Below are 23,995 nucleotides of genomic sequence, written 5' to 3' on the forward strand. Positions count from 1 at the left end.
ATAGTTTGTTTGACATAATACATTTAATTAAAGTACATTTTTCAGTTTTTTCAGTATAGTTAATAGGAATCTGAACATATTAGTGTGAATCCAAATCAATTGGAATGATTACTCATAATGAGCCTATTTTTTATTATTATGCTTTTTAGGTTTCCCCGTTCCTGTAGTGTGTTTTAAAGTTTTTTACATGTTTTTTTTTAGCCATGTCAATATCTAATGTAAGCTAAATAATATATAAATACTGTTGATCACCCTCAGAAGAAGACAGGAAGCTTCCTCCATTACATACCATTGGTCCTGATTGTAATTTGTGATCTTTACTTATAGACATTATTTAATACTAACACATCACCTTTGAAATTAAAGGTGCCCTATTATGCTTTTTTTTGGGTAGGATTAGGTTACTTCAAGACTCTCTGTAGCATAATAGAGAATTTCCCAGCTTACTTGGTTGCTGACTTGGTCATTTCAATCAAAAGATAACATCAATTAAATTGGTTAACTAATAATCAGATGGAATTCATCAAGTGTATTTAGTTGTGGTAAGCTGTGAGGCTGCTCACTGGCTTCCAGTATGAGTTCATCCCGACAGCTGTGCCGTCATGGAACCTTAAATGAGGTTATGAAACCCAGTATTTTACCTCCACCCTAATGAATACCTCCTGTGATTAACTGTCAGATTTCCACATATGGTGGACAGATACAGCAAATGAAAAGTTTTGATGGATGAACTGATGTTTTTTGAAGAGAAAAATGAATATGAATAAACTCAAAGAAAAGTATGGTCATTCAGACTGTGAACCCAGCAGTGAGCGGGATACAGTGAAAATCTGAGTAAATATAGCCCCAGTAGAATGTTATTGAGGTGTCACATGATCCGGATGAGAACTAGTCTGGGTGTGAGTAAACAGCACATGACCTCTGCATGACTTTTTGATGTATTGAATTGTAGCGAAGGTTTATCCGCTCTGGGATGAGCTCTCAGACACCTGCTCTGAAGGGCCAACCAAAGGCAAAGAGCTATTAATAACCTGCCTGCAAAGGGCACGCAGGCAGGCGTCATCATAAATACATGCTCCCACCACTGATGCTCTTATGCAACTGCACTTCCTCCCGCTGATGAGCTCTTTGGCAGCCCACTCCACTTTTTAAAGGGCTAGTAGACCCAAAATGTTCAGATAATAGTTACACTGTAGCCAACCAATCAACATTAGATACATTATATTTGACATGTTACTACTGTTGTATTTTTATTTATGCTCTTACATTTTTATTCTTATTTAATTTCATATTATTCTGTGCTTCTTTCTGCTCCGTCAACTGGACTCCCTTTGGTGACTCATCTTAAAAGGTTTTTTATATTTTCTTATTTGGACAAATTAAAGACATCAACAGTTTGTATAAATCAAAATCTTCAATAGAATATTTGTGGAACAGTTTATCGATTATAATAACGCAGCCGTTTTTGAGATCCATGGGGTAGATATTCTGTTTCTCTTACAGTATGCGTACAAACTGCATGGTTTCATGCCATTATCAACTATTGAAAAGCATTTTTTGTTCCTGTCTCAACCTATTTCTGATATTTCAAAAATCTCCAGAGGTACATTTACTTAGAGCCCTAAAACTAACTACAGTTTAAATTGAATCCCACGTCATGTAACCAGGCTTGAAAAGACTTTCCAGGCCAGACAGTAAGGCTGCATCAACTTCTCTTCGGTGAGACTTCCCTTTCTTTTCATCAGTCTGATGGATTAAGGTCTTTAGGTCGAGCTGTGTTTCACCGACAGTCAGCCAAGAGAACGCCGCAAATAGAGAAGTACACTTCCATTCCCAGGCCTTCTTTCTCAGTGTCGGCGCTAGCTCTTTTCTCCACCAGTTTCCCACTGGTTCACGTTCATGTTCTCCTGGACCTCCATTAGTATGGTAATGACAGTGTGTGTGAATGAGCTTGCGAATGGATGACGAGGAGTAGTGAGGAAGAAAAAGCAGAGAGAAAGCTTGTCTTCCTGTGAAATTGCCTTTGTGTGTCAGATGAATGGCTGGACGGGGGAGGCTCTTTCAGGCCGCCGCCACGCCGCGCTGACAAGTGAGCATTCCTGAAGAAAACAGGGAGAGTAGAAGACCTCCCCATCCCCACCCCTTCAAAGTGATGCTTTTCATAGCATGGACCCTTAAAGAACTGCTGTGTGGCGGAGAAGTTGGGCTGCAGGCTTTGGATGAAGAAACACATTGTGTTATTAAATCCACGGGCAAAGGAGAGGGCAAGCTTTTGATACAGAATTATTTCCTATAAATCCAAAAGATGGGATTGGAGGAAAGCTCTCAGTAATGAATAATTCTGCATTATGAGCCTGCAGTCCTCATGAGTTTCTTTTTCTATATTATTCAATTTCAGCAGAGGAAAGACTGCGTTTTGACCTTGGGTTAATCTGTAAGGATTAGGGGAACTTTTTTCTTTGCATTTTTTCCTAGTTGAATGTAAGGTTACAGGAAATACTGTAGGGGGCTAGAGAAAACTAATGATGATTAAAGAAAGACCTCGCTTCATTTAATGGGACTGTCTTAAACCTGGCCATCAGCATGCCCTGAGATGTGGAGGGCTTTGAATAATAAATCATATTTAATTTAATCAAATGTTTTCCTCCACATCTCAACCTCAACCTTTTGCTCAGGATGACCATGGCAGTTATCACCAGGGCTGGTTGATAGGGATGAAATTATCTTCAAAATATGAATGTAATATTTCCTGATAATGTTTGGGGACAGTGAAAAAAGGAAAAAACAACATGCTGTGACATGTTTTAAATAAGGTGGTGGTCTACCACAAGAGTCTAGAACAGCTTCAGTGCTCCTTGTCATAGAGTCACCCCATGATTTGAACACTACTGGAGGGCTGTCATTTTCTCTTAATACATAATTTGGTGTTCACTTTGAAACAAGTGCTTATTATATTCAAGTAGTGTAGTGTTTGCACAATGTAGTCATAGTGCAATAGATCACGCAGCAGGTGGGAAACCTCCCGATGCCCTGATAAAAACCCAAGCAGGTTAGATTTATTTTGACTTCCTCTTACTAGTTTGACAAAACTCACCACAGAAGCTCTCTTCCTGATAGCTAACAAAACAAAATAAAATGTCAGTGAACCTGTTATCATGACCGTCCTTCTCAGGTTAGGACAATTACACTTGGCCCCCTCATACCCACTTTCTTCCTGAATGAAGTCTAGACTAACTTTTGTCACAGCAACAATCTAAAACTCTGATTGACACAGTGACTCAAAAGACAGAAATATAATAAAAGTCTGATCCTCCAAAATCTCCCCTAGCTTGGTTGAGATCAGATGAGAGTTCATTATTTAGCATAATGATTCACATAATTGATATACTGTATATTAGTAATTTTAATTTACCACTGAGCTTTACCAATATATTATATTTTATGGATGAATAACTGTTTATGATAGAGACGATTGTTTGAATTGAATACCAGTAGTTTTTGTTTTGGTCAGATGTGTTGCCTCTTCATTTCATCAGTGTAGCTTTTATATCCTGTAATGACATGCAGCTGCGCTAACTTATGGGCTTAATGCTTTTCCCCCTTAAAATAGTTCACTGGTGAGGCCACTTGTACACACCTTCTTACTGTGTGTGTGCGTAGCTAACTTTAACATGCCAAAACAAAGACACCTGCGTAATCAGTCGTGGTGTTGGGAAATCACTTGTGAAATATTTCTGTCTTGCACAAACACATGTGTCTTGTATTGTTCCACACATTTTCTATGTCTGGTGTCATGAACTTCATCTGGCTTTATATTTTCTGCCTTCAGCTCATCCTGTTGTATCCCCAAGGTGAAGCCCATCCATTATAGTCGTGCTCAGATGTCCTTTATGTGCCAGTGTTCAGGAGTAAGCCAGTCTGTGTGTTTTAATTGGTCCTGTGGGACTGAGGACAAGAGGCAGCTGCAGATCTGAGAGCAGGGCGGCGATGCTTCGCTCTGTCAGGACCTCTTATCCAGTGGCCATGTTACTACTCATTCTCTCAGATAGGATCGCTTTGTAGGGTGAAGATGTGAATGATGAGAAACACAAAACCTTTAACATGGGGTTTGAGAATGAAATGAAGTTTCATAGTGAAAGAGTTGCAACAGGAAGTGATATTTCTGTATCTTTACCGCAGTGAAGTGTTTCTCGCTTCCTGTGTGTAGGTGGAAACAGTCTGTTAATGTGTCTTTGAATCACTTCCTGGTAACAACAGGCAGAAATGTATCTTTTCACCATTATGAGTTGATGTGCAAGAGATCTACCCTTCTCTCTACTACTGTATCTTTCCATTTAAAATATCATCCTGGTTTCAGGTTCATGTTACAGAATAGTTCATATCTCTTTCCATCCTATCCTATTTTTGAGATAGAGCAGCCAGCTTTTTATAATGCATGACTCGGTTGTCCGGTAGCATAAGGCTAAGTAAGCGCAGGCAGCTTTCCAATGACTCAACTAGCCTAGTCAGTCACAGAGATATACTCAGCAGATGCATCACCCAGTATAAATTATTGATACTGATTCAATAAAAATGTAAATTTCTGCAGATGCATGAAGCAGCCACTTTGATAATCTTGGTGGTTTAACGGATACTCCAAAATATTGGGAAATTTTTATCATTATCAACACCATGTATATGATTTTCGCTGCTGCTAGAAACAATGCTAGCAAGAGCAGTCAGATTAATTAACAAAATTGAACAATTTTCAAACTAAAAAAGAAATGCAAAATAGCTGCTGTTTTTTTAGCAATTAAACTCGGCTACAGACTGTTTGGTCAGTCGGCTTGCACATCTAATCCATCTACCAGAGAACAATTTAGAGGTCTTTTGGAATTTCTTTCAATTGGGCAAGTTTAAATTGCTCTGTCATGTAAGCTAGTATGCTAGGCTAGCTGTTTCCTACTGCTTGTGCTAAGCTAGCTAAACAACATGCTGATGCAGCTATATGTATTGAACTTAGAGAACATAAATATCACTTTGATAATCTTGGTAGTTAAACGAATACTTCAAAATATTGGGACATTGTTATCATTATCAATCCCATGTATATGATTTTCCCTGTTGCTAGAAACAATGCTAGCAAGAGCGGTCAGATTTAACTGAAATGTTAATTGGTCGGCCACAAAACCAAAACAGTGATCTGAAGGGCATAGTGTTTCCATTCAATTGTCAAGCTAATATTCGAGCTAAACAAAAGGAATGCTAACTGCGTTTCCATCAACTTGTTTTAAGCGAATACACTCAGCCACAAGCTGTTTTGTCTGTCAGCTTTTTCATCTAATCCATCTATCAGAGAAACATTGAGAGGTCTGTAAATTGGTCGAGTTTAAATTGCTCTGTCATGTAAGCTAGTATGCTAGGCTAACTGCTTCCTCCTGCTAAGCTGGTTAAACAACATGCTGATTCTAGCTATGTAATGAACTCCGAGACATCATTGACATTTGTCATGTTCTACTGGAAGAAAACAAATATGTCCGAACATGTTAAACTATTGGAGATATTAAATAAATAGTGAAGGAATGATAATGAACTGTCTTAAATGAATTTGAGGTCTGTTCATTTGGCAAGGATCTTCTGTCCTCTTTCACAGAGCAGTCAGATTATCATGGACAGAAGCAAATAGGTGATTTTGCATACAATAAAAGAAAGGGTTTACCATATCTACTCGGTTATTCAATTCTCACAGACTGTAACAACCTTTGTGGATCTTATTATTCCTAGAATGACAAATGTGTCATAGGTCAGTGATGGCCACCACCACTGCACATCTTGATCTCTGGGTAAACTTTGATGAGTTCACTAAATAGCTTGCTGCACATGTGCTTTGCATTTTCTTGTTTATCTCACACCCCAACCGAGTGAATGAATCATTCTGTTGGTGCCCTGTCCTCTGTTAACCAGCCAAAGTGAGTTATATCCTCCAAAGCAGCCAGGAGACAGCCTGCCAAATCGAATTGTGGAAGAAACAAATAGCCTTAAAGAAAAGGTATGAGAGGCAGTATCTCAGCTCGTCTCACAATCTCAAAGGGCAGGAATGTGTCAATAGTTAATGGAGGTCTTCGAAGCTGATTTATGTAACATCATTGTTGATCTCAGTCTCATGTTAGTGACTAACCACAGACCCTCCAGACTGTTATGTGTCATGTCTCAGTAGTCACATTGTAATTGGGCAGCATTCCCAGCAAAGATTGTGAATAGAGATAGGAAACACTTTTTCCCCTTGGCTGTAATATCAGTGACCCCAAAGGAAACATTTGACATTTTGTGTGATACTCTCGTCAGAATGTGTGAAAATATAAGGACAAAGAGACACTTGCACTACATATTTTTGTCAGTTCAGACCTACACAAGTTCTACACATCACTGAATTAAGATGTGTTGCAAAACTGCTTTTAACTCCATTTGATGACATTAACAAAATGCCACACGTTTCTAGACATTAGGCTGATAACGTGACAAAATGGCAGATTAGCATAAATGGACATTTCTTCTGAACTGCAAAATAACTACTAAACGTATATGCATACAAACTAGTACTTAAGTAAATAGTAAGAGAATATTTACTTAAGTAATGTGTACACCTGTGCCGCTTTTCCACCAACCCGGAGCCGGAGCTGGAGCCAATAAAGACCTGGTTTTTCTTTTTCCACCGCAGAGGCGCCGGCTTTAAGCGCCGAAAATAACGGATCTTTCTGGCCCGGTAAGATCCAAGATCCAATACGAACCAATACGTCACGTTTACTTCGGAAGGAGAGATTCACCTGAGCAATAACAGTTCATGGCGAGTACAGCGAGTACAAGTTGTAACAAGCAGTATCGCTGAGCAAAGTGACTAGAACGTGACCACACACTTATAAAAAACACACTTTATAAAGTTGAGAACACTAAACAGGCTTAGTTTGATGCTGTTTATTTTTTACCTTACTTTAATCACCATCCGTTCATTGATCACTGTGAAGAGCAGGCAGACACTTTCCTGTTGTTTTGTATTATTGCAGCTATCGGATGGAATCAATACATGGTTGCGTTCAGAAGTAAAATCATAACGAAAACTATGCCACTAAAATATGCATGTAGAAAACGGCTTATGCCACGAAAGGATAGCAGAGTAGTCAAGGTAGTCACATGCTAACATCACCTGTCTAATGCCAGAGACATTTTCCTAATAGCGTTGTGATGCCAAACAGCGTCAATTCAGACTGAAACACATTCAGTTATGGGGAGGGGGGGTATGAAAAGCAATCTTGAACCAGATCCGGTTTGGTAGAAAAGGGGCACTAGTAGCCTAACTGGCAGGTGTAAATGAACGACTGAGCTTAGCTTGCTAATTCGTTCATGGTTGCCTTGTATGGGATAAACCTACAGATATCTTAACAAACAAAAAACATGTTTTAAATGGCTAAGACATCTTTAGGCTTTAATGATGCTCCCAAGCAGGAACATTCGGGTCTGAAACAAATGCAGAACTGTCTTGAAACTGCATTTTCTTCCATGGAAAGTAAGGACCAAATCCACCAATTGCTAAAAGGAGTTAGATTGTATAGAAGTCTATAAGAAATTGATCGTGCTTGTCCCTTGAATTATTACCTCGGTTAACGATTCTTTATCAATCTAGCATGATGTTCATTTAATTAATTGTGGATCAATGTTATTGTAAGATAGAAAATAAAGCAGCATGAGTTAGGACTTTTTTTAACGTGTGTTTTCACTTCTTGAAAATGAATTGTGACATTTCGATGGCCTAAAAATGTGTTCATGGGTGCCCCCATTCTAGAAGTCTTGAGCAGGTTGACTCTCCTCCTCTTTACCAATATCTCTTATTACCTATTTTGTCACCAAATCAAGCGGGCCTCCTATTCCCTTAGTCCTCCCTTTCCCTACGCTTCTTTTTCTCTCTCTTGACCTCTGTGGCAGACAGAGCGAGTGGTGTCAGGGGGGCGTCATCACCATGACAACAGTCCAGATTCAACCAAGCATCAGTGAGCTTTCTCTCCTCCCCTCCTCCTCTGTTTTATACCGAATTAAAAAGAGAAGTTCATCTGTCACCGGGCCTCTACAGAGCGGCACTGACAGTGAGCTGGATAATAGCGGAGGCTCACTGGCACACAGCTGTTCAGGAGGAGCGTCTTCGCCCCGTGGTGAATGTTATTCAGTGAAGATGTCTCTATCCATTAGTTTGTGCCTGAAGTCACTCGCCTGCCCGTGCGCCTCAGTACATTAATGGTTATTAATGAGCGTTTGCTGTCTTTATTACAATGTCAGCTCATGGTACAAGTGTGTTTTCTCCCAGTTCTTGATGATCTTCCCAACAACCTAAATCAAAAGCATTTCTTCCTCTTGTGCTCTCTGTCAGCACATATTATGGGGGTAATAAGCTTAAGAGGCAGCTGAACATCGATTGTATGCTGTCAGTTATGTACTGCTAACAAGAGCTGTGTGTATCAGTGCATGCAGCTGTGTGTATGGAAAAACTGCATTATCTTTAAGTGGCCAGTAACTATTAGCTCTCTGTTGCTCATTAGCAGTCCAAGCCTCCTCCCACCTAATTCAGTCACTCCTTGTCTGACACAAAGATGCCCTTCATGGCCCTGATAGAAGCCCAGGAAAAGATGTGTCGAGCTCACCTCATGTTGGTCAAAGCCCGATTTTTCCCATTGAGATCCACTGAAACAGTGCCCTCTTTTCATGTATTGCCTCTAAGTTGTGATCAAAAAGGGTGTATCCTGGCCTCGTTCTACCCAAGTGAATGGCAAACTCAAATGGATAACATCCAACTCAGTTTAAATCATTGTCAATATTTTAAAAAAAATCAGTTTCCATGATTATCTTATCTACATCTTTTCCTTGTTTTCTCATAATAAAAAAGGGATTTAACAGGTAACACATTGGACACATTTGCTTTTGTATTTATAGACAGATCCACTTCAATGATGGGCAAGTAAAGACGAACAGATGTGATGTCCTAGAATTATATTTTATATGGTTAGTAGACAAGATAGACTTCACTTCACTTCAAAGTCAGTTTCACAGCTTCAGACATGCACAGCTATCTACAGTCTAGCCTTTCTTTAGATAAATTGGTGTGATATTGATACTTCTTGGTAAAAAAAGTGCAATCTTCTTTTATTCACCTCCCTTTACTGCTACTTTTAATATAACTTACTGTGGCCATACTCTGTCCCCAGAACATTAGGAGCCGTTTCTAGGGGACAAAGAGTCACTTACCTATATATTATTGATGAGCGCCGGCAGTCTCAGTGGGTGTTGTTCACTACAGCTTTCCTCTGACATGTGAGCAGTCTAAAGGCAAATTGCTCACACACTGCAATGCTCCTTCGATGTTTACCTCTCTTCAAAGCAGCTTGTTACGGTCTGTGATTTATTTTGCAGCGCTAATGAATGAATTGGGACACATTTCTTAACCGGCCGTAATCAATTATTAGTATGTTAATTAGCTGAACTGCTTTTTGAATCACTTTAATTTGGCAATCAAGTCATAAAAACAAGACCTGTGTCTGAAATGTGATCCTGCTCCACCTAAACCTATTGAAGGCTAATAAACGCAGTACTAAAATAAAATGCAAATGGCAGAGGGAGGACCTGGGATGAGTCTTTGTGTGCTGGGAGAGAGCTCTGACTTTGGCAGCCATGTTTTATTTGTCTGTTACCATAAGAGCGATGGGAAGTGTACTGATTAGGATGCTGTGTGTGTGTGTGTGTGTGTGTGTGTGTGTGTGTGTGTGTGTGTGTGTGTGTGTGTGTGTGTGTGTGTGTGTGTGTGTGTGTGTGTGTGTGTGTGTGTGTGTGTGTGTGTGTGTGTGTGTGTGTGTGTGTGTGTGTGTGTGTGTGTGTGTGTGTGTGATTAGAAACGAGGGGTAGCAGTTCAGCTTGGCAGTTAATTAGGCCCTGGAGGACCACAGGGGTTGCAGGTCGAGGCCTGAACACACACGATCTCATGTGTTTTCTCGTGAGGTTCTTTAGCATTTTAGCGTGTGATTGTTGCTCGAATAAATTATATATACAATTATAATTTCCTAAATTCCATCAACAGGAAGACTCACGCATGTTTTGAGAGCTGGCTAACTGCAGTGAAATGCAGTGTGTGTGCAGCTTCTCGGTGCACGCCCACCATTAGCATGATTTCAGTGCATGCATTAGGAAACACATGGTAGGAAGCCAATCCTTCGGTTACTATTCACCATAGTAGCAGCGAGCCACTCTGGTGAAGGGGTTAATGGCAGCACTTTAACACATTTAGGAATGCTAAACTCCCTGCAACTGAAGGGCATTAGCTGAAAGGGAAAGCCAGTTGAGTGATACTAATGCTTGTCATCATTCATAGTTCTGCTGAGCACTAATGGACCCGAAGCAGCAACACAGACAAAAACAGACTCTAGATTTAATCTGCAGTTGTTTTATCATTACTATCAGTGTGTCAGATGTAGTCCATTTTTTTGCTTTTTTCTGCCAAAGACTAAGGACGGCCTTGCATGATATTTCAAGAGAAGGAAACACTCGATACAAACAAGACCCATCTGTGTCATATCTCTCAAGGAAAGCCAAGTAGAGACATATTGTAATTTCAAGTTTTTATGTGCATTTATTTGGAGACCTATTTTATAGTCATTTATGATGTTATAAAGTTTTTTACCAAGCATCATCACAAACTTATCTTGTGTTAAATAATCCAGTTGCTTGTCGTTGAGGTCTTTCCAGGCCCTTGTTGAATTATTTAGTCAGATAAAAGTAAACTTCCACATCTTTAAATGCAATTTTCTACAAAAAAAATGGATCAATTCAGCCTTGTCTATCAGACTGTGAATTACGAGCCACACATCCTTAATACCGTGATTAAATCATGACAAACAAAATAGTTTAATATTATTAAAGACAAGCTGCTCATCACAGTGTTTGATATCAGACTGTCCCTTTAATGTCAATAATACAGTAGGTAGCTCTGCACAGCAGCTGCTAAGCTAACGTTTTGCACACAGCACTATCGTAAGCTCTTTGTATTTGAATTTCTTAGAATAAAAGGGCCCCTTCAATCCTTAAGTATGGTCTTATATCAACAACAGAATAGTCAATGGTCCCACTGCAGGTACAGTATTAAGTGCATGTTTCTGCTACAGCACACATATCCGATCTATAAATCGCTTGTCATGTGTTATTCTTTGAGAAAAAAAACTGTAACCTTATAACATAACCAGATGGAATTCAGTCGTATACATACAGTGTGTGCCCCTGGATAACGGCAGAGGGCTGAGCCTCTGCTTTTGCCTCAGCTGCAGGGGAAAGGCGAACGTCATCATGTACATCCATCACTGCTATCAAGGTTGCTTTTTATATGCTAATTCCAGACTGGAAACGCATGCCAGCTACACAATAGGGGCAAATTAGTCAGCAGGAAGCTTGTTTTCTCTGATTTACATCCAGCAAGGGATCTTTATGCTGACTAGATTGTATAGTCCTCCTATACAGCCTGACTCTGTGTCCCACTCCTCCTCTTTTTGTAATTGCTTTAAGCTAAATGTAATTTGGGTTAATCAGCAGAGAGATAACCCGGCCTGTATTTCTTATAAAGGAGCCAGCACAACATACACCACTGATTTTCACTCTTTCACATAAGACATCATAAGCGAACTAACCAGAACCATAATGATGTAAACCTTTCAAATCCTAAAAGACACTTTATGGTCCAATTATGTGTTTTTATGAAGCAGACCACACAGGTCATTGTAAGGAGGAGTCAGTAGGCTTTCTTTGAACATTTTTAATGCCTTGCTTGCTTACACCCTTACTCTGTGTGTGTATGTTTGTGAATGTCTGTGCATTTTTCAGAGCTTTTCCACCTCCACAGCCTTAATAGACGAAGCTAATTACTTTTCCAGTGCGTCGCTGGTGGAGGATGCTTTGTGATCTTTCAGGCCCACTCACTTCCCTTTGTGTTACTGCAGTGCTGATACACAAAGTATTACAATCATGCGCACGATACAGAATATAAACTAACAAATACTTGGTAGAGAGCCACAGACAGTTACGCAGTAACCCCAGTGTTCATTTGGAGGGGTGTTTGTGTGCACCTGATAAATACTGTCCGATTTACACCCTGTTTTAACTCAGTTTTGGTCTCTAACGACTCCTAAAAAACACATATGACTCTAAAGCTTCTAGTAAATGCTTTAGTAGTTTCAAAAATATGTGTTTTAAAAAAAAGAAAATACTGTTAATCATTTGAAAACTTATTTGAACCATTCTATACCAAGAAAGTTCTCTGACAAGTGAGTCATTGACAATTCAACAATGGTACTCCCTGATACTTCAGAATTGTCTGATTCCTAGAAGCATAAAAAACTGTAGTGTACTTACACACACGATGCTATTCAATGCAGCGTGTAAATCATGAGTTAAGTGTGGACAATCATTTACATCAGTATTTAGGAATCTATAAATCTACTCCCTGACTTGTCTCCTCCCCCTGACCCTCGGCCTGCAGCAGCATGTACTGGGAACTCCCGACCGGTTCCCCTGGCTTTTTCTATTTCTGGTTTCCCTATGCAGAGAGCCTATTGTCTAGGCTGTCATGATGAAGCGTTCAGCATCCTTCTTAATCGACCTGGTTTTCCTCCATAGTGATTTCCAGCTGGAAAGCCTTGAAGATGCGACCGGTTTGAGCACAGAAACACATGGTCCTGTATGCAGCTGTGGACATTTGTGAGGTTTTTGTGTCTTTTAAGACCATCATCAGCAGTTAACTGCTTCAGGCTATGTCAAGTAGACTATATCCCATCTTTCCATGATAAAATGTAGCAGGTAATTACATGTTACACAAGTGAGCTTTGCTGTCACTAAAAAATCTGTCAGCCTCACCCTCACTTTCACCCGACCTCACCTTCCTGCACAGCCGCCACTTCCAGCCTTTCCTTCCTCAGCATTACAGCGCACAAACACTGGAGCTGTGAACTCACACAGTGTCATGAAGTAAAAACTCTCTTGAGTTTGCCTTTATTCATGATGGTGCAGCTGCTCTCTCTCCTGGTCTCTCTTGGCTCTTCCAGTCTCCCTTCATTTCCTAAAATTGGCCCTTGTATTCTTTTGGGTTTTTTTTCAAGTAAATGGTCTGCAAAGGCTAAAATCCCGAAGTTCATGCGATAAGTTGTTTTTCTTCTCTTTGTTCACTCTCCTAACATAATGACATCCCTAAATAACACTTGTGCTTCTATGGCTAGCGCTCCAACACATTGTATGTGATAGGCTAAGGGGCAGAACATCTGACCAATCACAACAGAGCCGGCCAGCTAACCAATCCTGGCTGACGTGGGTCTGTTTTCAGACAGAGGGTGAAAAGAGATGCTGCAGCACAGACAGTATGAGAAAAGAGAGGCAGGTAATACAAATATGAACCTGAAACAGAGCATAATTGGGCCCCTTTAAAAAGTAGTAATGAAAAATCCGGAAAAAAAAACAACCATGTGGTTTATTCAATGTGTTTTTGCTTCACTATTTACTGTAGAAGTCACTCCTTCTGAGGTAAGCCCTTCTTCTGATCTTAGAAAGAGGCAGTGATGTATAACTATCAGGTCCCACCTGCTGTGCAACATGTCTTTGATGTCCCTCATGGTGTGTACAAGATATCCCATTCTCACTAACAATTGTGCTATAGTACTTGAATAATATCTATAGGTTTGCTGTTTTTCTCTCCCTCTCTTGCCGTCTATACATTCTTGGCTTGATACTGTATGTGCTGACATGAATTATTGATGTTGAGGGACTGAGCTGCCTTGCTGGAGGTTTATCTGCTCCATTACTGCTCTCCCTATGAGCCAGGACCTTTACCTTTCAGTCGAGCTCCACTGTGCCCCGGCTATCAAAGAGTTACTGTAGCTATTTTACTGTATGCAGCCTCAAGTGACTGCAGTAGAGCTATATCTGTGAACACATGCCCAAACAGGAGCCTTCCTATCAGCGTTTCTCAGTCATGCAGCTTTGTATGCCCATTTCTGGAATGTATCTTGATAAAGGCAAAGAATGTGGCAAGCCATGCTGTCATTATTGTTTAGTAAATCTGCTCAATGCTGCAGCTGGAAACCTTGCATCCCCATCTTTAACAAGACATTCTGGAGCATCTCACTTCAGAGTACCATCAGGTTTAGAGGCCATTACTCTCATCCTTGCTGTGGTGATGATGACAAGGAGCAAGTGAACTTTGTTCATATGGTAACAGGGATGTTGTTGCATCACTCTCCTGTCTCCCAACCAGTGTTGATGAAGCAATGACACATGTTGCTAACAATGAAAAATAGGACTAACATGTATCAGATTTCACATAACTATCATATTAAGTTTAAATACCAAATATTAAGATCAACTTGATATTATTGCTTTCAACCAACCTAATACAGTTCTGTGAAATTTCTTGACATAATAAATGTAATTATAGTCAAGTATCAGTTTTTGCAGTGTTTGATCATTAAAGCATTGGCTGTAATTCTTCTCTAATGAAGCAGCACAGTCAGGAGGGCTTGAAGTAACCTACTTAACTTTCTTAAGTTAAATATCATGACAACAAAGTAGCTCAGTGAGAAGGAAGCTGATATTTTGGCTAGATAGCAGATGGTAATTGTGATGTTTGATATAATCTGATGACAAAACTGTCCACAGATTTCACTGACTGAAACTTTCGAAGATCATTACAATGTCCCATGATTAAAGTTAGACTCAAATTCACAGATATTTAGCCATCAAAAAATTGATTGAAAAAATCAGCTTGAAAAAAAGCTGTCAAAATAAGCACTACTGTCAATTTACAACATCCTGTATTTTTTCTGTTTTGAAACTAGTGCTCAAAAAAGGTTCTACATTTCCTAACGGGAACAGATATGTGTTTTTGTAAAGGCTATGGAAGCATCACTAAACACAAACAACCTCTCACTTTATGGCTTCCTGTCTCTCAAAGCATTTCTTTTGCTACTGAATGATAAGTCCCCTTTTTTCTTCCTTGGGTTGGTTTACTGCAGTAGCAGCTGTGATTCCCCTTGTGCTGAGAAGTGCATCCATAATCCAAAATCTATTGGACCCATGCACACGCAATGCATCCTCTCACTGTATGAGAGAAGATGTTCCTGAGCAGCTATGATGACTCAACAGGCTGACCTGTCTAAGCTGACTCGACCTTTCAGAACCTTGTATGTGATAGGCAGAACGTCAATGTAGATCTGTCGTGGAAGGTCGGTCAGTACAGTCATGAGTTGGAATGACTGCATAGAAAGCCTTGAGTAGGCTTTAGTATGACATAGTTGTGGACTTTCCTGATATTATATGTATTTTGGGCCAAATCATGAAGTTTGCTGTGGGTGAAATCTGCCTTGAGCCATTTTAGTAGCTAGCCAAGATATTGTCCTATAAAAACATTGGGCTCAAAATGAGTGCCAAAAAAAATCAGTCAAGAGCATTTAGCATTTACCCAGAAGGGCCCTACCCTGGAAAATGCATCTTCCCAGTATCTATGTTTCTGCCAAAGGAAGGGGACGGGGGTGCTCTGTCGTTGATGGCTTTGTGTGTCTGCAAGGGTTGGGTGAAGGGTGGGGGCTCCAAAGGCGCTCCTTAGAACTGGGTCAGAGGGATTAATTTCCTGGCCTGGGTGAGTCAAGCTAATGGCAGATTAGCATGGGAAGTTTCACTTCCAAAACCTCCCCTCCACCCACAACACACAGCCAGGACTGAAAGTGAAGCGGCATGCTGCTTTTCACACGCCTGGGGCCCGAGGAATGTGTGTGTAGAGTGATGCTGTGCCTATATTTTGTGTATTATGCGCCTTCTCTGACTCCTAGCTGACCATTTGTGACCATCACAGTCAGAGGTCATTACAAGAAGACATTGGCCACAAGAGTATTTAGACACATCATTGCTCAAAAAAGTCCTGAAGATGTAGTAACTGTCTGACAAAGCTGAAAGATTTAGCCAACAGATATCTCTTCCTTTCAACCAAGTGTTTTCAGACTTTAATGACATGATTTGTAGTTAAGCTACAAAAAGCAATCGTTTCATTAAGTACCACTATACTTTTTTTTAATACAGGCTAAACCAGCTGCTAGCTAATGTTAGGTTTGCACTGCTCTTTTTTCAGAGGTGGAAAAGTAAATTTGTACATTTGACAAACCAAAGAGTTATACTTGACCCTTGAAACAGCATTCAAACTGTCTGCTGTGGGCATGCTAAGACAGGGCTAGGCTAATGTTAGCTTAAGTTGGCATGTTGTTGTTTATTAGCCATTACTTTGACAGTTAGCTGACTTAATTACTTTTTATACATAACGGTATATTACAGTCACTTTAAATTCACTTCCATAGAGTCTGCTTTGCCACTACATTGGAAAAAGGAACACAGATTTAGGAGTGCTTCAACGATTTGTCAATTCATTTAAATAATAATCAACAGATTAATCAGTAATGAAAAACATTCCTAGTTGCGGACGTTATCCTTAGAAACACAATATGCTACTGTGACGTTGGAGGATCAGGTTCTAATCCAGTTAATGATGTATTTTGAATGTCACTTGCTGGCCCCTGTCTGTCTCCTTCCAGTCGACTGTCCAGTAAAAAGGAATAATAAAAAAGACAATGTGTTTCTGTCTGTCTCTCTTCCCCTGCACCTCTTAACGCTGTTGTGTTTGGGTGTTGCTGGCACCAGAGGACCTTTTAATGTGCTGGAAGTGATTTTAATTAGGTTTCATTCTGTGTCTACAGGCTCTTTATCTCCTGCCTTCTACGTCTCTTCTTTGCTTCTGGGCTCGTGTTTTTTTTAATCAATCTTCTATCCCCTCTGGCAGTACCAGCAAAGCCTGTCTGGAGCTCTATGAGCTATGCCGTTGCACCATACACCAATATCTTGCATGCCTCCCAAAATTAAAGCCCCTAAATTCTATTTAATTATCCAGATTTTGTCTTCACAATATTTAAAATTCTGGCCCATTTGTTATGGTTCTATATTTGATTGTGGAAATAGGTTATAATTTTAGCATGGTAGCAGTACAATCATAAAGTAATCTCTCTCATATTTCATGAAACCTAATCTGAACAGGTTTTATAAAAGAATGTTAGCATGTGGACAATACTGTATGCAGTGCATATTGTATTTGAACCCTCCTTCGTCATGACTCAGATGAGAAATACAAGAAAGTTGAGGAATTCTTGAGTCAGCTGTTGTGGGAGTTTCCCCTTTTTGCAGCTCTGCATTGTTTCTTCAGAGAATGTTTTCATAACCAAGAGGATATTATGTCTGCTAGTGGTGTAGCAAAGATTGACCACATTACTTCTCTCTTGTTTTTTTGTTCCCTACCTCTATAGATGAAAACAGTCCTGTCAAAACAATGACATTCCACAGCAAAACTGAAAAGCTCATTCCTGTCTTTCCTCTGTTTTATAAGGTATTGGAAAGAACGTCATCTGCGACCGGACAGCAACGCCTCTGGATGCCTTCCGAATGATGTCAGCGGCCCAGTACTACCCCAAGTTGCTGAGCATTATGGGAAATGTGTTGCGTTTTCTGCCCGCTTTTGTTCGAATGAAGGAGCTGTTAGAGGAAGGGTACATCGGAGAGCTTCTGGTCTGTGAGGCCCAGGTTCGACAAAATCTATCTTGTTCTTTGTTGTCCTGACTACGTTCAAGAAATAAAGACCTGATATGGTATCGGATCGTTACAAGTGTTCTTCTTCTGCCCTACAGGTCCACAGTGGTAGTCTCCTAGGAAAGAAATACAACTGGAGTTGTGATGACCTGATGGGAGGCGGAGGTCTGCATTCCGTGGGCAGTTATATCATCGACTTGCTAACGTTTCTCACCGGTCAGCGCGCAGCAAAAGTCCACGGTTTCCTCAAGACCTTCGTCAAACAAACGGACCACATCCGGGGCATCCGTCAGATTACCAGCGACGACTTCTGCACATTCCAGATGGCGCTGGAGGGTGGTGCCTGCTGCACCGTCACGCTGAACTTCAACGTGCCTGGAGAATTTCGGCAGGAAGTCATCGTCGTAGGTACGGTGGGAAGGCTAACAGTCTCGGGGACGGACCTGTACGGACAGAAGAACAGCAGTGGAGGCAACGGTGGGGGTCCTGAACTCCTGCTCAAAGACAATACACCTCTTGAGAATTCTTCCTTACCGGAGAAAGCCTTCATCGACATTCCGTCCCCGTATCTCATTGGAACAATCCGCATGATCCAGGCCGTGCGGCAGGCCTTTGAGGACCAGGACGACAGGCGGACGTGGGACGGGAGGCCTCTGACAATGGCTGCTACATTTGAGGATTGTCTTTATGCTCTCTGTGTGGTTGATACCATCAAGAAATCCAACCAGTGTGGAGAGTGGCAGAACATTGTTGTGATGAAGGAGGAGCCAGAGATCAGCCCGGCCTATTTGATCAGCGAGGCCATGCGACGGAGCAGGATGTCCCTCTACTGTTAGCATCCGGCTGATTGGCTGACGATAGCTGAACGCCTCAGGTGGCAGCTCAAAGGCTTGGATCTTTATTTATTAATGTTCTGGGTACAGTTATTAAAATCATCAACCTTTCTTTTTTAAACTCTCAAATCTGTATTGCTACTGTTACAAACAGAGAGGTATGATACAGAGAGCTATGGTTTCCTGATACCCTCAGCAGTAGAAGAAAAGCAATGTGATCAATATTTACATTTTATTTATAAGGAAGCCTTTCCTGTTTTTCCTTTTGACATTAAACCTGTAAATCATACTGATTCATACAAAAATAAGATATAGTTTGGAGGCAGACTAAGCAGTGAAATTAATGCTACTGTGTTCTGCTTGACCATAAGGGTATTGCGCCCCTCTTCCCTGCTTCTCTTCTTTATGACTGGGTCCGGAAGACAACACCTTACACTGTGGGTCCAAAATGTGGACAGCCAAGGAAGAATGATAGTCCCTTAGGTTAAAACTGTGCTGCTGTATTGTCGCTGTAGTCTGAAGTACTTGCTAGTTTAACCAAGTGAATGTTTTAAAAAAATATCTGCGTGCTTGATAGCTTCGGACTGCTCTGTATGCTTCCTCTTTGCGTGTGAAACAAGAGAGAAAAGAAATCAATAGTTTGGCTGGTGGGTTTTTTCGGAGGGGTCTACCTTCTGGTTTACGTATGCAATATATCCAGGCTGTACTCTGTGGTAGAAATAGTTAAAAATCCACCTGGAGCAAAGGGTTAATACACTATGGTTGGCCTTTATGCAGTTATATTAGCCTTGTATGAGTACAAGTCTTGTATGAGTGGCCAGTGCTGTGATGTTGTTCTTATTTTCTTATTTATTAAATGCAATTTCTATCGTAATTAAGCATGGCCAGGAAATACACTGAGCTTGTGTTGTATTGTTTACCGAGCCTTAATAAAAATCACTCTTGCACTAGGATGCAAGTAAATGCTGAGAAATATGGGTGTTATATCCCAATTTTGCAATGCAATGGCTCACACTTGCATTAAGCTACCACGCCTCATGAAGCTTCTCTAACATGCACAGTGAGATGCAGGTTTGTCAGTTTGCATCATGCATCATGCATCAGTATGCAAGTTCGGTTTGGACCGACACCTACAGTGAGACTTGAAACATAGCATTTCTTTAAGCAGAAGTGTTGAGTGCAAAGGATGGTGTTATTCTCTGTTCCCATGTCTGCGGCACTCTGGCCCAAGCCCTTTGATTCCTGATTGTTGTAAACAGATGACTATGTTTATTGTGAAAGGTGTCACTCATAGTAATGACCCACAGATAATTATTTCCTTACCCTTCAGTTCCCATCAACTCCACATCATTATTGTCATTGTTTAGTTTTTGTTGGCCCACAAATGCTGATCTTGTTCACTCTCAGTGCTCTCATAAAACCTGTTTCCAGCCATGGCCGGCAGCTATTTTCATCACTAATAGGTCTGATATACCCATGGTACGGTTCTTTTCAGAAATAGACATCTAAAGTGAACCATAATCAGGAGAAACACAGCTAAATGAGACTGATTTTGGGTTTTCTTACATGTTTGGAGCAGGGCAAACATTTTAAAAATAGTATAAAAAAGACTGAAAACAAAACAGCTGATCATTTTTAGCTCAATTTAGTCAGATATGAGGAATTAGTGCATTTGTTTGGGATTCAATTAGTTGACTACATTAGCCAAGAGAGCGACAGAAGAAGAAAAAGACCAAGAGTGAGAACAATCATCAACAGTCATCCAATATAAAGAGAATTTTAGTGAGATTTCAGTAGTGTTTAGAGCATTTGTGCCACTAATATAACAGAAAATCCAACTACTACTAGTCTGTTACTATCTGTCACATGAGAAAGCTAAAACACACCATCAGGAAGTATTCGCGAATCCAGTTTGAGATTTGAGGTTTGGTATCAATACAGGTGAGAGAACAGCACAGACCTACAGGCCAAAAGATTGATTTTTCTTTTTTAAAACACTCTCTGTTCCCGTGTGGTTTTCCAAACTGTGCTGAAATACTATCTATGTAACGACTACTGAAAATGTATATATAAAAATAGTACAAAACAACAATATGTTTTTGTCTAAAGAAATAAACAAGTACTGTATGTATTTTATTTGTAAAAACCAAGGAAATGGAACCTATTTCGATGAGTGTTAAGCTATTTATTCTTTGCTTTTGCAGTGTGTTTGGGAGATTGACAGCAGACCAAGGCCTTAGATCATTTAGCGTCTTTTGAATTATTGACCAAAATTCTCTTCTTTTATCTTGTGTTTAGCTGCATCATAAATCATACACTGTAACAGTAATATAGTCTCTAACAGTATCATTTCTGAGCCCTGTTAATACTCACTGAAAGAGAGAATCTAAAAAAGCTCTGAGTCCAACACTGATAAGCAATCACTCTGTAAGATAACTCGGGTTACATTATTGCGTAGTAAGCACCTTATCAAATCTGCATATAGACTTTCCCCCTTTGTCTGATTACAGCTTTCATAATATTAATGATGTAAACCTACACACTGGAATCCCCGCCTTTAATAAATGCCCCCTTTTGTTCACTGTTCTTGTATGATAGGCACACCCTGTATAGGAAGAATAATTGTTCCAGCATCCAAAGTTACTACATGTGTTCATCACAATGTTGCTTTCTTTCCCTCTTCCAGCCTGTAAACTTACTTTGTTTCTCAGTGATTTATGGCTCTATGATGAAATGGCCTCTTGTGTTGTCTGAATATAGTTAAAATTTCAATTATTTGCTCTGATATATGTATAGGGAATCTAAGGTGACAAAAAAGACAAGTCTGTTCCCTGAATCCCCCTTTACCCCTATGTTTGGTTTAGTCCACTGCTGATCATACCATTTTCAGGGTTACAGAAAACAAAAGGTTCATCATTTGTGTTTGGCAGCTTCACCACCACCATGCTTTTAATGCTATTAAAATTAATTAGTTACTTTATTTAACAGTGCATCATATTTCTTATAGTTAGTAGAAAATAAACTATGTTCTTTCTTGTAAGCTGTTGGAAATAATAGGAGTTTACAGACTTAAATAACTCAAATAAAATGTTACCTTGGTCTTGTCTTTGAAAACTTAAATAGAAATATAGTCATGACACAAGGCACTGTTCAGCATACTCAATTCTGCTATAATTTTACAGGGAATGTATTGTAATTTATTGATTTATTGTCTGGAAATTGTTTTCCAGTGTTAAAGCTGTTTTAAATTCTGTTTTTTTTACATTTATTATCAAATATTTCTCTTGCTCATATCCCTCCCTTAGTCCGTTATATGATTTAAGCCTGTGGCAACGTGCCGACCAGTGTTTCATTACCCAAACACAGGTTTTGGCAACAGTGTTTAAGGATTATCTCACCATAGACAGAGTAATTTTAACTCAGCCTGAATCCCATGCTAAGATTAAATTAACTTTATATTTAGCCGCTCAGAGGGTGAAGCGCTCAACAGGGACTCATAACATTAGCCTAACAGAGTATTTTCAAGAGTAAAACATGGATATTCTTTCAGTTTGTGCTGGCTGGAGGTTTATCCATGTTCTTACAGCTCCTCCTTCTCCATGGAGATGCAATTACACTGCTAAGCAGACACATCCTCAGCCAGTTGCCCATGGACTGTGTCGTTAGCGTCTGCTTTAAATGAAGAATATTAGAAGACCAGAGGGCTTTTCATTTAAGCAGATACTTGGCAAAACATGGAAACATAAACAGGGGTTTAATTTACCCTTTCTTTTCTGTCATTATGAAGCAGTGATGCACTATTCTGACAACTTTGATGGAAAGGCTTTTGAGTGACACTCACCCCAGTTTCGTGTCGAGTCAAACATTCTACATGGCATGGAGGTGCATGGGCAGCAGTGTGAAACAGATGAGGGAATATCTGGGTCTGAAGCGCTGAATATTTCATGAGTGGAATTTGAATGAGCTGATACAGTTGTGAGAGGACTTCATACATTTAAGAAGAAATGTGAATGATCCTCTCTTCTGTCTTTCTAAATGTTGAACCACTGATGATTTTATTTAGTTTTTCTCTGAGTAAAAAGTAATCCTATGCTGCCCCATCACTCAAATTGTTAGAGGTGATATTATGGTGTATAGTTAGTGCAAAAGGAACTGCGGACAGTCAAGCTCATGTTTCCCACAGTGCAATGGACTTGTTTTAATTTAGCTTGCTGCTTGTGGCCTACTAAGAATAAACCGGCTTCAGAAAACGAACACAGGAGAAGCCCCCAGTTTCCACTTTGCACTGGACTGCCTTGTCAGTCGTGAATATGAATTGCTTGTCGCTTTGCTAGCATTCACAAACTGTTAAGGAAAGGCCTTCCTTCATTAGGGGAGGGGGGCTGAAAATTGTTCATTTTGGAGAAGAAGAAGGTTCAAAGAGGCTCTTCCTCTGCCCTTGGAGACCGTTACTTAGCAACAGGAAGCAACGTTGCCAAAACTAGGTCCTGTCAAGGTTTTTTTTCACTTACACAGTAGCACACTACCCTCACCCCTCCATGTCTACACCCCTCTTTTTCACACATTCTTCCTATACCTCTCAGCCTATGTCTCTGCACTCTGGTCAAATCTCCTGTTCATTGATCTGTGTTCTACATTTCTTTCTCTGAAGATCTGTTTTCTCTCCCTTTTCCCCCTTTCTCTCTCCCTCTTTCATTCCATTGTGAGTCAGGTTGAAGCCTGGAGGACAAGCTCACTGGTGCTTCTCCCCCTAAAACATTTACTCTTTGCTTTAGCAGCCAGGACAGGAGTAACCAAGGCAATCCGTTAATATAAACCAATAACAGACAGGTACAGGTTGTGAAGGCCTTTCCTCTGCTGCTTTATGTGCTCCTCCGTGTCTCGCTGTACCCTGAAAATGTTCAAAGAAAAACAAATATCCACCTTGATGCTGTATTGTGTGACTTATGTCCAATATTTATTGTCATTTGTGTATGTTGTGGATGCATGGACCTCTGTAAATACTGTAATTGGAACTCTGAAATGCATATTTATGGGTCTTAATCTAGAGAATGTACTTACTGTAGGAATTATTTATATTTTCTATCCATTAAGGATGATATGCCATTTTCAGGAGTTCCTTCTGTGAATTAAAACCCCAACCAATGAGTTCTCTGGGTCCTGTAAAGTGTGATGGTGCACTTTTGTTAAATTAGCCCCCCCCCCCCACACCTTCTTTTTTTGATTGACTGTGTGACTCCTGCCTCAGTGTTTTACTGTCTCATCTCCCTGCACCAGTGTTCAGCATTGATTGAATGTGTGTGTGTGTGTGTGTGTGTGTGTGTGTGTGTGTGTGTGTGTGTGTGTGTGTGTGTGTGTGTGTGTGTGTGTGTGTGTGTGAGCAATATGGTTTACGGCTTGTCTAATGCTGCAGTTTCAATAGAATAAAAAAAATATGTACATCCATGATACGACTAATTTAATTTTCTTATTTGATTTATTTTGGTTACAGAATG

The 23,995-nt window shown here is 40.1% G+C and overlaps 1 protein-coding gene across 2 annotated transcripts in view; it reads left to right on the forward strand.

Annotated features, from left to right (window-relative positions):
* gfod1 (glucose-fructose oxidoreductase domain containing 1) overlaps nt 1-23,948 on the forward strand; it is a 30,341-nt gene extending 6,393 nt beyond the window's left edge. For both annotated transcript variants that reach the window (XM_063912743.1, XM_063912744.1), the window contains 2 exons: nt 17,468-17,661; nt 17,766-23,948. In XM_063912743.1, the coding sequence (XP_063768813.1) occupies nt 17,468-17,661; nt 17,766-18,503 (932 nt within the window). In that variant the 3' untranslated portion in view covers nt 18,504-23,948. The remainder of the gene's footprint in view (nt 1-17,467; nt 17,662-17,765) is intronic.
* The last annotated feature ends 47 nt before the right edge of the window (nt 23,949-23,995 follow it).

The sequence above is a fragment of the Eleginops maclovinus genome, chromosome 21, assembly GCF_036324505.1.
Source record: "Eleginops maclovinus isolate JMC-PN-2008 ecotype Puerto Natales chromosome 21, JC_Emac_rtc_rv5, whole genome shotgun sequence".
Lineage (NCBI taxonomy): Eukaryota > Metazoa > Chordata > Actinopteri > Perciformes > Eleginopidae > Eleginops > Eleginops maclovinus.